General features: G+C 40.0%; 1 protein-coding gene across 1 annotated transcript; it reads left to right on the plus strand.

The window, feature by feature from the left end:
- Window positions 1-1,026: 1,026 nt before the first annotated feature.
- On the plus strand, window positions 1,027-16,660 carry rp1l1b (rp1 like 1b). The gene is made up of 10 exons (XM_026319292.1): window positions 1,027-1,521; window positions 3,864-4,029; window positions 4,209-4,502; window positions 9,228-9,801; window positions 9,862-10,388; window positions 10,470-10,552; window positions 10,625-12,820; window positions 12,884-15,275; window positions 15,669-15,691; window positions 15,767-16,660. Exons 1-10 carry the CDS (start codon window positions 1,027-1,029, stop codon window positions 16,625-16,627), a joined length of 7,611 nt encoding a protein of 2,536 aa, XP_026175077.1. The 3' UTR covers window positions 16,628-16,660.
- Window positions 16,661-17,112: the final 452 nt, after the last annotated feature.

Below are 17,112 nucleotides of genomic sequence, written 5' to 3' on the forward strand. Positions count from 1 at the left end.
GCCAAACTATTTCTTTATACGTGTCAGTCAGGATTTGCCAGTTTTTTAGTAACAAAATTTGATTCATTTGTATTTGCATGTCATAGTGGGCTTGTGTCCCCTTCCATCATGCAACAATAAATTATTCTTACCTCGAAGTATTGTCTCAGTAAGAATGAACTGCGCTTGTTGCAGATATTTCTGGTTTTAATGGGTAATCCTTGCATTACTGATTACAGGAAAGCTGGCTAACAATGCATTTTCTCCAGTGAGAGTGACAATTACTGAGGTGATGTCCACTTTCACTGCTGGTACAGATTTAAGCTTGTTATTTAAAGTCACTTGGAGGATTTATTTGTAACCATATCCTCATTATCCTTGTCTTCATGTACACTTTGATCTTCACAGCAGTCTGCATGTAACATTCATCCCATGTGTATGTCATTTTAAAAATGTAGGACATAATTATAAAAGAGCATGGGATTGTATCAGCTGCTAAACTGGGATACATTCATTTAGCAAATCTAGACACAAGACAGTAATATACTGATTACACCTTCAATCCTAAAAATGCCTCTTTGTAAGGATTTTCTTTCTCAGACAAGCTTTATGTCACGTTGAGACACTACTTTAGACCTAAGTACATTCAAGGAGGAGCTGAGGAGCCACGCTGGGCTACCAGGAAAAGCTAAAATAGACATAAAAGTACAACTGGAAGTTGCAATCAGGTTTACCAATTACATGTAAAACAAAGCAGTAATTTCTGTCATGTTTTTGTTTGTTTTGTTTTAGTTTCCACTTTTGCAATGAAATTCACAATAAATGTGTGTGTGTTTTTTTTTTTTTTAATCTGTTCTATTCTTGACCTGTGGCTTTGTACCATCTTTCAGCCTGGCATGAGTGGGAGCTATGCAGATGTGCAGTGCATTACCTTCTCCTAGGAAGCTCAGAGGAAACATGAAAACCCCCTGTCACAGGCATCTTCGCCAGCTCACCTGAGAATAAATCTTTCATTCAGAAAGAACAAAGCAGAGGCTGCCACCCAAAATGTCCACCAACAAACGCAGCTTCCAGTGCTTCAATACTGTCGGAGGTGAAGATGCCCACAGGTCTTCTGCATCCTTCAAGCATCACACCAGCCACCTCCCCAGGATCCCCAGACATGGCATGGTGGGCCATCATGAACCTCTGGAGGAATGCTATCTTTGCTCTGAGTATAGACATGCCCAGGCCTGGGATGCATTAGAGACTCAGGTGTCACCTTTGTATCACACTCACACTCCACACCACCACCATCATCCACACCGGTATGTTCACAGTGGGGCGACCGAGCCTGAGGCAGCACATTCAGGCCAAGACCACCACATTCATCACCACAGGTACAATAAGAGGATGATGCTGGTGAAGAACAGCGATCCCTCGTTGAGGAAGACTATCATCTTGCACCGCAGGAATCTGCGCAGTTTTGGGCTTTTCTTAGAGGAAGTGTCTGAGCTCATGCAGTACCACATCAGGAAGTTGTACACACTAGATGGCCACAAGGTGAGGTCATAAGCACCTGGAACAAGAAGAAAAATAATGTTTAGTTTTCATGGTCTTGTTTTCTTGCTGTTATCTTACATAACCTGCAGAGAGTTTGGGAGTACGGGAATTGTATGAGATTTTATTCTCTGACGTGTTCAGGAAACTTCTTTTTCCAAGAGGAAGTTTCTGTGCTTGACCCCTAGTAAATACCTTCCCGTGTGTTTTAATGAATTGAAAAGAATGGCCAGATCTTAAGAATAGTACTATGACTTGTTTTTATCTACATGATTTTGGCCTTTAAGAAGTACCGTCAAATGTATGCTGGCTTAAAGTGTTGTTACACATTACTGTTACTCCCTGAGACTGAAAAGCAAGAAAGAGAGGCCTCTAGTGACAGAACTGATTCCCTTCTAGGTCCAAGTTGAGAGCTTTGTCAACTATCAGCCCTACAGCAAACACTCTAGTTCAAAAATTAATTTTCTAATATCTTGAATTTTGAAACCTTGTCAATGGTATTAGTGTACTGGTATAATTGTTCGATAAAATATAATTTAATTGTAGGCTACAGAAACACCTGATTTTGATAGGATGCAAATTTACAAGAAATCTAGTAAAAAATACTGCTTTAGGTAGAAATATGCATTTTCTGGACATTTACACAACAAATACACTCATTGAACTTAGTAGTTTGTTCTAATCTAAGTCTAGTGAGATAAATATTTTGTGGGTGCATGAGACATTGAAATGGGGATATTCCCTCACACAGAATCAGACTGTGGGTATCTCTCAAAATCCCATTAATCTTGGTCAAATCAGAGCTATTTTTGAGAGGAGAAACAGGTCAATGTTGAAACTACACTCCCCTAGTTTGATAGCAGAGGTGTCTCTGGAAGGTTTCTTCCACAGCAATTAATTATCTTCACCTGGGCTTTGTGTGACCATGGATGGAGCCATTCATCTGCCTTTACCAGCAGCAGTTGTAAAATTGAAAACTGCACTGTCATCAAAACTGACTGCTCATAAGCAAAATAAAAATCAACAAAAGCCTCGACAGTTTAGGCTACATGTTTTCTCTGAGTGTCACAGCTGTTTGTAAAGAACAGAAGCACTGGTAGTCAATATTGTGTGTCAGTAAAAAAACATTCAAGCATACTTACTTAGTGTGAAAAAAAATTATTAGGAAAAGAAATTATTTTCTCTTAAGAATACTATGTAAATTATATGTAAATATTGATTTAGTTTATTTGTTTCTCTTTGTTTTCTTAGGATGTAGAAGGCAGAAACATGTCTTTCTAAACAGCAATATTAAGTTTTGTAACAATGCACTTTTAGACAGCCTGCTGCTTTTTGAGGGTTTTATGAGTTCAAATGGTAAGATACTTAACAATAAAACATAAGATACAGCAACATGGTCTTTTTTGGGTATGCATCAATACACACTCTTATTAAGGATTTGTATGGAAACTCTTGCGTACTCTTCCCTTAGATTAGCATTCAGCAATTGAGACTAATTAATGAAACATGAAACATCTATTTTAGTTCACCCCGCTGTGAAAATAATGAGGATGATGAATCTATGTAATTATGCATGAATGTAAATAATATGGGAATGGCTTGCAATTCCCAAACCTCTGTGCTTGATTATATAACTTTGTGAGCGACTTTCACACACTCAGCAAGGATTGCTGAGTAATACCCACTGCTCTTACAAGTGACAATTGCAGCTCACCAGTGCAATGCACAGTCATCTGGTGAGGTCTCCCAGAGATCATCCTGGATTAGGATATTTATCTGGTCTTGAGTCACTGCCTGACCCACAGCTACCTTTTGCAAGGTATTAGAGCACTCAGTTGCACAAAAGCACAGACAATGCCCTGACATAATTCAAATATCCTCATTATATCAGTTGTTAAATGCTATTTGCTATAATGCAATATTATTTCAGTAAAAATAATAGGCCGTGCAGCTCAGTGGTCAGTGCACAGCATCAAGACTGTATTTGTGCTGTGTTATGCATTCAGTTTGCTCCCCCAGTATAATGCTGACAATGGCTGACAGCCAAAGGAAAATAGAAGAAAAATTGCTTTTTCATTTTAAAGTACTCTAGCACTGTCACTGAGGAAGACACTGAGTGTCATAAAATATTATATGATATATATATATATATATATATATATATATATATATATGTGCATACCTGGCAAAATTGCAAATCTACTTGAATGAATAGTTTTTCCATGGCATTTAATCCATTTAAATTAAACAGTTTAAAATGAAAGATACCTGTAATCCATCTTATTACCTCAATTTTGTTCAGTAAACTGAGTCATTGTTAACTCATTTCTGTTCTTCTGTTTCAGATTGACAATGTTCAGAGTCTTATGCAGTGCCCCAGTGTCCTTGTCTGTGTGGGGCGTGAGCCTTCTCACCCGTCCATCGTGGAGAGTTTTCGAAAAACATCCGATGACACACTTCCAAAGCTGAGTATGAGGTCACGTGTCAGTGGCTGCACTGAAGGACAGGGGGGTAAGAGATATGCTTTGCTGTCACAGAATTTTTCTGACTTAATTCATAGCAAGTAATTCTATTGTAAAATGAAGTGCTATTTATGCTACATCATGAGGACATTATTTCAGAATTATATTTTACACCAGGAGCAAAAACACCTTTTAATTCCTATTGTCTTTATCTTCCTGTCTTGACAGTAAATCAAGGTCTTCCAATGAAGAAAAGTGCCATCAATCCAAAAACTGACAAGGTGACTGACAACAGACGGTCAGCATCATCTGACAAGTCATTACCGGATGGAACTGACTCTCCAGATCATGTGGATTCCTACCCCCCCACTGGTGAAGGGATTGGAGATGATGATATAGAGAAACGGGTTCGTGTTAACAAAGATGGAAGCTTGTCTATGGAAATGAAAGTGCGATTCCGGCTTCAAAATGATGAAACATTACATTGGTCAACAGAAGTTAGAAAGTCCACAGGCAAGACCCGTGAGTACCTTCAAGGACACAACATCCCATATTTTTCACAAGTTAGTGACAGAAGCTATTCAGAATCTGAAAATATCTCTGCTGGTGAGCAGGATAAGTCTGATATAACTAGGCACTATCAAAGAAATGCAGAGAAGCCTCACTGTCCTCACTGCTGCAGTCACTGCCAGGAATATGACATCTGGAAAAATATCCCAGGGGCACACGGAGCAAATTCCTGCATTCAGACTTCCAGCTCAAGTGCATCCTCACATACAGTGGTCTCCAGGAAGACAGTGGTTGAAAGACAGAGTATGTCTAGATCAAGTGAAGAGCATACAGAAGACGTTGTGAAGAGAGAATCATGCATAAAACAGACTATGGAAGCAGCTGAAACTGTAGAGTACTGCATCATCCGGAGTGAGACAGCAAAATCTGCTCTTAATGAGAAGGATCAAAACTTTGAGGATGGTGATGCATTAGGAGTATCTTCTCAGAAATCTGAAAGGGAAGATAGCAGCAGAGCTTCAGGGGCCTCTAGCAAGTCGAGAAAATCAAAAACATCACACACTTGTCATTGCAAAGTATCTGTTGATCCTAGGGATGACACAAAAGAACAAATCAAGGGCCAAGCTGAAGAAGATGGTGAGATACAAAGAGATCAATCAAGTGCCATGTCTGTCAAATCAAATATGTCTGAAGAAATACAGAATATGCAGTCTGAAGATGTAGCAGAGAAAAGATCAACAAGTGCCATGTCAGTTCATTCAAATGCCTCAACCAAATCCAGATCTGAGGTTTTAGATGCTACAGCTGAGGAAATAACAGCACATGATAACAAAGAAGCTAAAGAAAGACCATTAAGTAGTATGTCTGTTAAATCCTCTAAATCTGTGGCAGTCGAACAATATAAACCAGAGGACGTTGATGAAGAAAGAGCTTTAAGTTCCATGTCATTAAAATCCAACATCTCTATTAAGTCTAAGGGATCAAGAGACTCTTTCCCCCAACCTAAGGATGAAACAAAGCAAAGGACACCCAGTGCAATGTCAGCTAGGTCACATACCTCTGCAGAATCAAAACTAGGAGCATCAGAAGCACCTACAGAGGAATGTACTGGAGAAAATGAAAATGAAACTGGACAGAGAGCAGAAAGCACAGTGTCAGAGAAGTCAAATGTTTCTACAAAATCTAAAAAGTCAAGAACTTCTGCAGCTCCACCTACTGAAACTTCAGAGGGCAAATCTGAAGAGAGTGTGCATTCTTCTGACTCGCTGGAATCAAAAGGTGCTGACTTTGAGGATGAAGAGGAAGGTGAAGAGGCTGAAGAAAATCAAGACAGAGGGGCAAGTGTCATGTCATCCAAATCAATTAACTCTGGAAGATCTACACATTCAAGAGCATCTAAGCTTCAAGATGAGGAAAACGCTAAGGAAGATACTGAAGAGAGAGCATCTAGTGCAATGTCAGCAAAATCAGCAAAGTCTAAATCTTCTGAAATTGACATTCAAAGAAATACAGAGGATGTGCAAGATATAGATGCAAGAACACCTAGTGCTTTGTCAGTGGTGTCATCAAATAAAGCAGACAGTGAGGAGGAGGTAGTGGAAACTGTGGAGAGAGCTCCAAGTACCATGTCAGTAAAATCCAGAAAGTCAAATACATCTGTGAGGGCCATAAAATCTAAAAACTCCAAAAGTGAACATTCAGATGAAAATCAATATAGAGCACCTAGCACCATGTCAGAAATATCAAATGCATCTGGCCAATCAATAGTGTCTGATCTCTCAGCTGAGGAAAAACAGGCTGAAAATAAAGAACATGAAAGAGCATCAAGGGCAATGTCAGCTCAGTCTATCAAGTCAAATGTATCTGTAACATCTAGGAAGTCAAAAGACAGTAAAGAAATTAGCAAAGTAAATCCTGAAGCTGTAGAAGGACAAATGGAGAGAGCAAATAGTGCCACGTCCGCCAAGTCTGATACATCTGCAACATCCAGAGAATCAAAGAAGTCTGATCTTCAGACTACAGAAAGTGTTGGCACTGGAAATGCTGAAGAGGAAAGAGGAGGGAGACCACAAAGCACAATTTCAGTGAAATCAGTGAAATCAGTGACATCAAATATTTCTGCAAAATCTAACAAATCTAAATCATCTGTAATTCCTAATAAAGAAAGTGATGAGTCTCATGAAGATGGAAATGATGTACAAGAAACTGAGAAATGTGCAGGAAGCTGTAATGATGGGATTGAGGAAACAACAACAACCTCCTCCTGTGTTTTAGCTGAGGAAAGTTCTGAAGCTGAGGCAAGAGCATCTAGTGCTATGTCAGAAATTTCAGTCACTTCAAAATCATCTGCAAAATCCAGCAAGTCAGAAGTCTCTAAAGACAAGTCTGAGGAAAGCAATAATGAGGAAATTTCAGAAGGAGAAATGTCAGCAAAATCTGCAAAGTCAAAGGCCTCTGCTGGTTCTACAAAACAAAAAGCTTCTCAAGATCTGCCCAAACATAATGGTGATACTTGTGATGAAGGACATGCTGAGCAGGAGACCGATGAGAGATCAACAAGCTGCATGTCAGATAAATCAGCCAAGTCAATTATTTCAACAAGATCAAGTAACCCAAAAAGCTGCGATGGTTCAGATAGAGAAAATATTAGTAGCTATGTGGAAGAGAGGCCATCTAGTGCATTGTCAGTAAAATCAGCATGGTCAAATGTTTCAGCCATATCCATCAAATCAGCACGCTCAAACACTTCTGCCAAATCTAATATGTCAAAGCCCACTGATGTTCCAGCTCAAGATAATGCTGCAGATCCTGCAGAATATACAGAGAGATTTCCAAGCAATAAGTCAACTACATCCACTAAATCTGAAAAGTCAAATCCTTCAGCACTATCTACGAGATCCACAGGTTCTGCAGTTCCTTCTCAAAACTGTGATGATGCCTCTGATGAAACTGATTTTGAAAGGGAGATTGAAGGGAGATCAGTGAGTTCAATGTCAATCCAGTCAGTTGAGTCAAGCATATCTGCAAAATCAAACAAGTCAAAATGCTCTGGTCATGCTCCAGCTGAAGAAAGCTGGGAGTGCTGTGATAAAGAAAATGAAAAGGAGCAAACTGAAGACAGAGCAGCAAGCAGCATGTCAGCCAAGTCAGTCCAGTCACATGTTTCTGAAATGTCTATTAGGTCTACAGAGAGAGCTCCAAGTGCTTTGTCAGTTAAATCAGCAAAGTCACATGTTTCTATAAAATCTATTAAATCAAATGATTCTGAAGTTCATTCTGGCAAAACTACTGGCATTCCTGATGAAGAAGATGGTGGACAGGAAACTCAAGAAAGAGCACAGAGTGTGACATCAGCCAAATCTGCAAAGTCAACTATTTCTGCAAAATCTAAACAGTCAAATGGACTTGATGGTCCAGCTGAAGAAAACATATCTGATCATGAGGAACATAAAGAGAGAGCTCCAAGCAATTTATCAGCCAAATCAGGAAAATCATCAAAGTCAAATGTTTCTACAGTATCTATAAGATCAAATGTTTCTGAAGTTCAAGTGGAAGATGGTGTTGACAATCCAGAAATAACTGCTGAAGACGAGAGTGATGGGAGAGCAATAAACACAATGTCACCACTTTCTGCAAAATCAAATAAATCAAAATGTTCTGCTCATGCTTCAGCTGAAGAAAGGTCTGAAACCTCTGTTGAAGAAAATGACAAAGAGCAGAATGAAACAAGGCCAGCAAGCAGTATGTCAGCCACATCAGTTCAGTCGCATGTTTCTGAAATATCTATTAAGTCTGCAGAGAGAACAACTAGTGCTTTGTCAGCTAAGTCAGCAAAGTCATGTGCTTCTATAAAATCTGTCAAAACAAATGCATCTGAAGTTCATTCTGACAAAATTACCGACATTCCTGATGAAGAAGATGGTAGAGAGGAAACTCAAGAGAGAGCACAGAGTGTGACATCAGGCAAATCTGCAAAGTCGACTGTTTCTGCAAAATCTATAAAGTCAAAAGGACTTGATGATCCAGCTGAGCAAAAGGCATTTGATCACAAGGAACATGATGACAGAGCTCCAAGCAATATGTCTGCCAGATCATCAAAATCAGCTAAATCAAACATTTCAGCAGTATCTAAGAAATCAAAAGCTTCTGAGATTCCTTCTGACAACAAAACTGAATATCCTGAAAAGGGAAAAGAAGAGGAGCACAATGAAACCAGATCAATGTCAGTCCATTCAGTCAAGTCAAATGTCTCTGCAAGCTCAAGTAAGTCAAAATGCTCAGCTGCTGTTCCAGTTGAAGAAAGCATCACTAGACCTAAGTCACAAGCTTCTACAGTATCTATGAAATCAAATGTGTCTAATGATGGCCCAGATGCTAATACTTCTGAGGTGAGAAGTGATGAGGACGAAACTCAAAATAGAGCAGAATGTGCAATGTCTGCAAAGTCAACTTTATTTGATAAGTCAAAAGTCTTGGCTGCTTCAGCTGAGGGACACGCTAATGATTCTGATAGCATGGAAAGCGCTTCAAGCACTATTTCAATAAAATCAGCAAGATCAACAAAGTCCAATATTTCTGATATATCTAAGAAATCAAAGGCTTCTGACATCGATTCTGAACACAAGAATGAAAACACTGAGGAAGAAAACGGAGGGAGAGTGAGCTCAGTGTCATGCCAGTCAGTCCAGTCAAATAGTTCTGCTACATCAAAAAAGTCAAAAAGTTTGGATGTTCCAGCTGAAAGAAGCTTTGAGAGCCCCACTGGGGAAAATCACAAAGAGCAAACTGACGAAAGAGCTGCAAGCAGCAGGTCAGTCAGATCAGTCCGTTCACATGCAACTGAAACATCTATTAAGACACAAGCCTCTGATGTTCCTGCTGATAATGTGGCTGAACATGTGAAAACAGCAGAGAGAACATCTAGTGCCTTGTCAGCCAAATCAGCAAAGTCTCATTGTTCAGCAACACCTACCAAATCTGTTTGTTCTGGCGAGGCTACTGCGATTTCTGATGAAGGGAATAGTGAGGAGGAGGAGGAAAGTCAAGAGAGAGTGCAAAGTGCCATGTCAGCCAAATCCACACAGTCAGTCATGTCCACAACATCAAATAAGTCCAAAATATCAGATGTACCAGCTGAAGAATATTTTTCAGAACAGGACAAAACTGTAGAGAGAGCAGCTAGTGCTATGTCTGACAGATCTGCAAAGTCAAATACCTCAACACTCTCTCACAGATCAAAAGGTCCATTTCCAGTTGAAGGAAATACAGAAGAGGAAAACGGAGAGAGAGCCCCAAGTTGCATGTCAGTTAAATCAATCAAGTCAAATGTTACCATTAAATCTGTGACTTTCAAAGAAAATACTGCAAATGCTGAAGAAACTGTAGAACGAGTGTCAAGTGCAATGTCAGCAAAGTCAAATGATTCAGGAATATCTGCAAAACATTCAAATGCAGAAGATGAAACTGAAGAAAGATCCCAAAGCAACATGTCAGCCAAATCAAATACGTCTGTATCATCACGAAGTACAATGGCACGTGACGTTCCTTCAGAAGAAAATGCTGCAAATGAGAAGAAAACTGTACAAAGACCATTGAGCACTTTGTCAGCTAAATCAGCCAGATCTGCCAAATCATCGAAGTCTAGTAAGTCCAAAGCCTCACATGCTAAGGATGAAGAAAATCGTGAGGATATGGAGCGAGCACCAAGTAATACTTCTAACAAATCAGCAAAATCAGGACAGTCCAATGTTACAGGAGTATCAATGAAATCGAAAGCTTCGAAGGTTCCCTCTGAAGATGGTGTCAGCATTACTGAAAATGAAGAAGAAACTGAAACGTCAGCAAAGAGCTCAGTGTCTGCCAAATCAGTGAGGTCCAACATGTCTGGAACTACCGCTGGTAAAAGTTTACATGAAGAAACTGATGAAAATAACTCAACAAAATCAAACAATTTAAAAAGTTCTTATTCTCCTAATGAAGGAATCACCAAAGATAAATCAGAGAGAGCACCAAGAACCACGTCAGCGAATTCAACTATGTCTTTGAGATCAAAAACGTCAAAAGTCTGTGTTTCTGCTGATGAAAATACTGAGGAGGAGAGAACATTTAGCCCTGTGTCAGCAAAGTCAAATCAGTCCGACACGTTAAGCAGGTCTGAAGTCCCTGCTGTGACAGTTGAGGAAACTGAAGACAGGGTACCTACAGTCATGTCATCAAAGTCTAAGGTTTCAGCACGTTCAAGAAAGTCTGGTGCTAAAGAAAAAACAAGTGAAGGCTGGTCACAGAGTTCTTTATCTGTCAAGTCAAATCTCTCAATGAAATCTCGAAAATCCAAAGAAACCAATACTTTGACAGATGAACAGGTGGAAAATAAAGAGGAGATGAAAATATCCACAGAGGGTCCTGCTAAGCAGAAGACCACAGTTGTGAATACTGATGCCAAGAATAAATCTACATCTGATTTACATGAGGAAGAGAAACCAGAACCAGTTGATAAGAGGAGCTGTCACTCTAAGACAAGCAGCTCAAGCAGGCAAAACTCAAAAAATGCAACTGCAGAGATTATTGCCAAACCCATTTCTGCATCATCAGACACCTGTCAAGGTGCACAACAACCAAAAGGAAATAATCGTCATGTGATTAGCCATACAGAGTCAAATGAAAGTGATTTGTCACTGACTACATACAATTCAGATGTTGTTGAAAAGCTGCATGAGTCTACAGGTACGGGAGAATCAAAATCCAATGTGTCTAAAAAGAAAAAAAGTGGCCCGTTGGAAGCTACAGACACTGGTAGGCGTGTCACTGATAACAAAAGTGACAATAGCAGCAAATGCAGACACAAGACCACAGATGCTGATGACTTTGAGCTGGCCCCATCTAGTCTACCAAATGCATCCCCTACAGAGGTTGTAAATGAATGGCTGAAAACAATACCAACTGACAGTGATATGTTTGACATGGAGGAATTTAATGAGAATTATGATGTACAAGAAACTGGCCACACGACAGAGGAAATTAAAGGAATGGATGCAAATGAAAACAATGTTGAGTCTGCGACTGAGAGCACAAAAGACACAGAGGAAGAAGTGATGAACAGTGTCCCTAATAATGACTGCCAAACAAGCACAGAGGCACCAAATGAAGATAATACTGAGCAAGATGATGCCTCAAAAATGTTCCACTCTTCTGTACAAGTGATGAAAGTACTTTTAAATCCAAAGCTTGACAGATGTAATAGTTTACCAGAAATTTCTCCGGTTTATGGACGTAAACTAAGCACTTCAGCTAGAGGTCTTTTGGACTGCCTTGTGAAGTTGCAGTTGATAGACCATGATCCTAAAAATGCAAACGAAAAGGATGAAAGATACCAAGAGCTAATGAACATTCTACAGTCTCTTTGGCTTTGTGATCGTCCAGAAAGTGAACATGTCTTAAAGGAGGATCAGCACCATTTTCTGGATGATGAATTCAATCATACATCATCCTCTGGTGTGGATGTCAATAGTGGCTCCACAGTCTCTGGGAAAAGTAGTGATGGTGTGAACTGTGATGTGTCTCAACCACACACTGCTGCAAATGCATTAATGACTGTTCAAGAAGTTTTGGAAGCAGATACTCAGTGGACACATGAGAGAGAAGTAGAAGGAATGGATGAGAAAAACCAAAAGGAGGATGATCCAGCAACAGATGACACAATCAGAAGCAATGATAGTCCAAGAGAACTACCTGAAACTCCATTTTCCTCAAACAATAGTTCAGAAAATGAAGGCAATGGCCAAAACCTACCAGAGGAAGCTGAAGCAGAATGTCAGGACGACACCAGTTCTGAGAGTCCCCCCCTCATTCACAGCGCACAGTTAGTCAAAATGATTTCTCAAGATCCTAATCCTGTTTGGGTCTTAACCTTATTAACCAAAATAGAAAAGCAGTTCATGACACATTATATCAATGCAATGAGGGAATTCAAAGCGCGATGGAACTTGGTTGATGATGAGCAGCTTGACATGATGATAAGTGAACTTAAAACTGAAGTCCACAAAAGAATCCAAACTAGTATAGACAGGGAACTGAGGAAACTTCAAGGTCGAGCAGGTCTACCAAGACCCCCTAAAGAAACAATGTCCCGAACTTCAACAACGCAAACAGTAGATAGAAGAAGGAAGCTGAAAATTATGCTCAATCAATTAACTGATCCACATGCAGAAAAAAGTGATGATTCAGACACATCCTACAGTGACCAGCGCAATGAGAACGATGTTGAATACTGTCCTTGTGAAACTTGCATTAAGAATGAACCAACATCCAGGACACCAGGTCCTGTCCCTACTGTAGTGGACTTTGAACAATGCAGGACTCTAGCAATGGAGAATAGGGATCCTGGCAATTCACAGTCAATCAACTGTACGTCACAATCTGAAAATGATACTGAAACAAAAGCAGTGGAAACATTTGTAGAAAAAGTTATTGTCAAAGCTGTAAGAGAAGTGGAAGGGGGCGAAGTACACCAAGCCACTGAAGATGACACTGCAGTGGCAACACATGACGAGGAAGCAGATGATATGTGTCAAAATGCAGGTCAAGACAATGGATCTGAAAACAATGATAAAGATGATAAAGACACCATTAAAGAGTTGACTGACAAAGAGGAGGTTTTGGAAATGGGGACTGTGACAGAGGGAGGAGAGACTGATGCCATTGCTAAAGATGAATCTGCAGAGAGTATGAAAGCCACCCTAAATGAAGACACATTCACTGTCGCTGACAAAGATGAAGCAAACAAGAGATGGTTGACAATGAAGAAGATATTGCTGCCGCCAGTCAAGATGATTTTACAGTATAAAATGAGGACACAGCAGCTGAAGAATACAAATGAGAATGATACCACTGCTGAGGACCAGTTAAATGAGCCAACTGAACAAGCAAAAACTGAAGAAGAGATTTATGGTAAAAAAGAGACTGCTGACACAAGGAAGGATGACTCAAAGGAAGAAACCGCTGAAGACAATGTCACTGAAAATGTAAATGTGGCAGATGACAAAGATGAGGAAACAGCTGAAAAAACATCAATGGAAGATGAGATTTCTGAAGAAAAAGAGATTGCTGTCACTGGTGAAGGTGAAATGGTGGAAGAAGCTGGTGCCAGCATGGATGAAGAGGATGACACAGCAGAAGATGTGGCAGAAACAACTGAACATGAATCTGATGAAGAAGAGGTAGTGGAAGGAGGGACAACTGAAGGTGCGACTGATGAGGATGAGAAGATTTTAGCCACTGGTGTAGATGAGAACGTTGTCATGGTGAAAGGTGATGAACAGTCAAAAGAAGAGACAACAACAGAAGATGAGTTGGCTGACAAAGATGAGGCTATGGAAGCAGGGACAGCTGATGAAGAAACTAATGAGGATGAAATGAAGGTAGACGTTACTGAAGCAACCACAGCAAAAAACGCAGGAGATGATGAGACATTCACAGGTAAAGATGAATCTGAGAAAGAGGATGCTGCAGAAGAAGGAATGATTAATGATGGAGAGACTGCTGTTACAACTGAAGATGAATCAATGGGAGATGAAATAGTAGAAAAGAGTACTGTGGCAGCCACAACAGACAATGACTCTGACAATGAAGAAGCTATGAAAACAGAAATCGCTGACAATGGAGAAGAGAGTGGTGCTGCCAGTGAAGATGATTCTGCAGATGATGATGATGAAAATGAAGTGTCAGAGAATGCCACAGGGCCACTGACTGAAGAAGCAACAACTGAAGATGAGCTTGTTTCAGAAAAGGAAGCTGCTGTCACAAGTGAGGATGGTGAGTATGAACTTAAAGAAGATGCTGCTGAAGATGCCACAGCTGAAAATGGAGATGCAGAACACAGTAACACAGCAGCCACAAGCGAGGATGAAACTGACCAAGAAGAGGCTGTGGAAAAACAGATAGGCAGCTATAAAGAAGAACTTCCTTCAACCACTGCAGATGAGAGCAATGACACCACCACAGCTGGTGAAGAAGAAAAAGCAGATACTGAAGATGAGATGGCTGTAGACAAAGATATCAATAGGGAAAATGATTCAAAGGAAGAGACTGCTGAAGATGAAACAGTGTCAGGCACAACTGAAAAGGATTCAGACAAAGAGGAAACTGTGGAAGCAGGAATAGTTGATGATGAAGAAGACACTGTTGCTGCCAGTGATAACGACTCTGCAGAAGGTACAATAACAAATGAAGATGAAACTGTAGAGGGGAACACTGCGGCAGGTGATGAATTGTCAAAGGAACCAGATGTAGCAGTAACAACCGAAGATGAGACTGATATAGAAAAAGAGACAGATGTCATAAGTGAAGATGAATCAAAGAAAGAGCTTGCAGAAGCTGAAGATGAAAACACTTTAAAAGAGTCTGATGTGGCAGCGACAACTGAAGATGAATCTGATAGGGATGAAGCTGAGACGACTGATGATGGAGAACAGACTGCTGCTACAAATAAAGAAGATGAAATTGCAGACACTAATAAAGCGGGAACACCTGACAATGAAAGTGCCATAGAAAAAGATATTGCGGTCTCAAGTGAAGATGAAGCTGAAGATAGTGCAGCAGAAGATAGAAAAGATGCTGCTGCTACAAATAAGTATGAAAGTGATGAATATTCAGCTGTGGAAAAAGACATTCTGGTCCCCAGTGAGTTAGACGAGAATGAAACAGCTGAAAAAACATCAATGGAAGATGAGATTTCTGAAGAAAAAGAGATTGCTGTCACTGGTGAAGATGAAATGGTGGAAGAAGCTGGTGCCAGCATGGATGAAGAGGATGATACAGCAGAAGATGTGGCAGAAACAACTGAACATGAATCTGATGAAGAAGAGGGAGTGGAAGGAGGGACAACTGAAGATTTGGAAGAAACTGAAGAAAATTCAGGTGGGGAGGAAATCAGTGACGCTGATAACGAATCAAATGGAGAAGAAATGGGAACAAATGCAGATGGTGATCCTCATTCTGCAAAAGAAAAACACTCCGAAGCTTTTACTGAAAATGAATCAGCTACAGATGAAAATAAATCAGTAAACAATGCAACAACAGATGCAAATGAGACCACAGGAGAAGAGGATAATTCACAAGTAACAAATGATAATGACTCAGGGGAAGAGCATTCAGAATTCAGGCCTGAAAATGAAACTGCAGATGAAACTGCAGAAGAGGATAAAGTGGCTACAGATGAAAATGAGAGCTTAAGTGAGGTGGAAAACATAGAACTGGCATCAGCTGTAGAGCTTCACGAGACAGAACCATCTAAAAAAAATGCAGAAAGCAGTGCCACCAAAGATTCTTTTGAAGAAGAAGAAAAGGATGATGATGAAGATGTTAAATCTCACAGTGGGAAACTAGTGAGAAGTGAAACAACTGAAGAGGAATCTGAAGAGGCTGAAAATGAAAGCAGCAGAGAGTCTGGAGCAACAGGTGAAGACTGCACAGAGTCTGCAACAACAGGAGATGAGACTGAAGAACATAAAACAGCAGAGCCAGAGAAACATGTAATTACACGAAAGGGCACTAGCCAAAGCGATAGTGTGGAAGAATCTGGAGCAGGAGGTACATCTGCAGGAGAGGAGGACGGAGATAACACAGAGGATGAATCTGCACAAGATGACAAGCTGCAACTTACACGTGGAGAAAATGAAGAGGTTGAAGAGAATGCAATCAGTGAATCTGACACTAATCCTGATAGAGCAAATGGAACACCATGTGAATGTATTGATATCTCAAATGGAAGCCATCATAATGTCAAAGACACTGTTGAAACTTTTGAAAAAGAGGAGGAAACAGAGACACCCAATGAAGACTGGAGTGAAGCGCAGGGAGACTCTGCTGATGGAGAAGACGAGGCAGAGGAAGATTCAGATGAACCAGAGGAAGAAACTGATGATGGAGAACAGGATTTTGTTCCAAGCAAGACAGATAAACAAAAAGCATGCAACAGAGCAGCAGAGGTAACAATGTTAATCCCTTTTAGTACTCTGACCAAAGTGAATGCAGAATCTGAGGATGGTGCTTATGCTGATGTTGAAGATTCGGACACTGAATTAAACAGCCAAGATGATGTTACGAGCCTTGAGTCAAAGAGTTTGAAAAAGGTTTCATGATAAGATAAGGGGTCAGAAGATAATTCTGCTAACAGTGATGTCCATACAAGCAAAAAGCAGTCTGAAGTCTTCCTTTTCATTTTAAGTAGAGTGGAGAAAACAAAAAGACTGATCTAGATTGTTATCATTTCTAATCCGATTTTAGGTTATTATTTTAAAAAAGCAATAAAGAAACGCAAAGATTTAGTTCTACAATTTCTACTGTTGAAATTGAACACTTGCACACCTACTCGTCATACAGCTGTATGAAAAAGGAAACTTGAATGTATGTAGGAGATCTCCACATAGTGTATATGCAAAACTAATTGGGGCTTTTATTTTTATAAGCAATAGTTTATTTGTTACAAGCTACCTACTGCAACTCTCAGCCTTAGACAGAAACAGGCACTATGCTTGATAGAATCTGCAACTGCTACATTAATGACTTTAAATTGTCATATATGTACATGTACCATATGGAGGATTAAACAAGTTTCTGGATGTAT

Source organism: Mastacembelus armatus, chromosome 24 (genome assembly GCF_900324485.2).
Source record: "Mastacembelus armatus chromosome 24, fMasArm1.2, whole genome shotgun sequence".
Lineage (NCBI taxonomy): Eukaryota > Metazoa > Chordata > Actinopteri > Synbranchiformes > Mastacembelidae > Mastacembelus > Mastacembelus armatus.

Excerpts from the sequence above, each read along its gene's own strand:
- rp1l1b (XM_026319292.1), top strand. The coding sequence starts at position 1,027 with ATGTCCACCAACAAACGCAGCTTCCAGTGCTTCAATACTGTCGGAGGT. Across the intron at positions 10,389-10,469 it reads CATGTCTGGAACTACCGCTG|GAATCACCAAAGATAAATCA; the intron begins GTAAAAGTTTAC and ends CTCCTAATGAAG. Across the intron at positions 12,821-12,883 it reads CACCAGGTCCTGTCCCTACT|TCAATCAACTGTACGTCACA; the intron begins GTAGTGGACTTT and ends GGCAATTCACAG.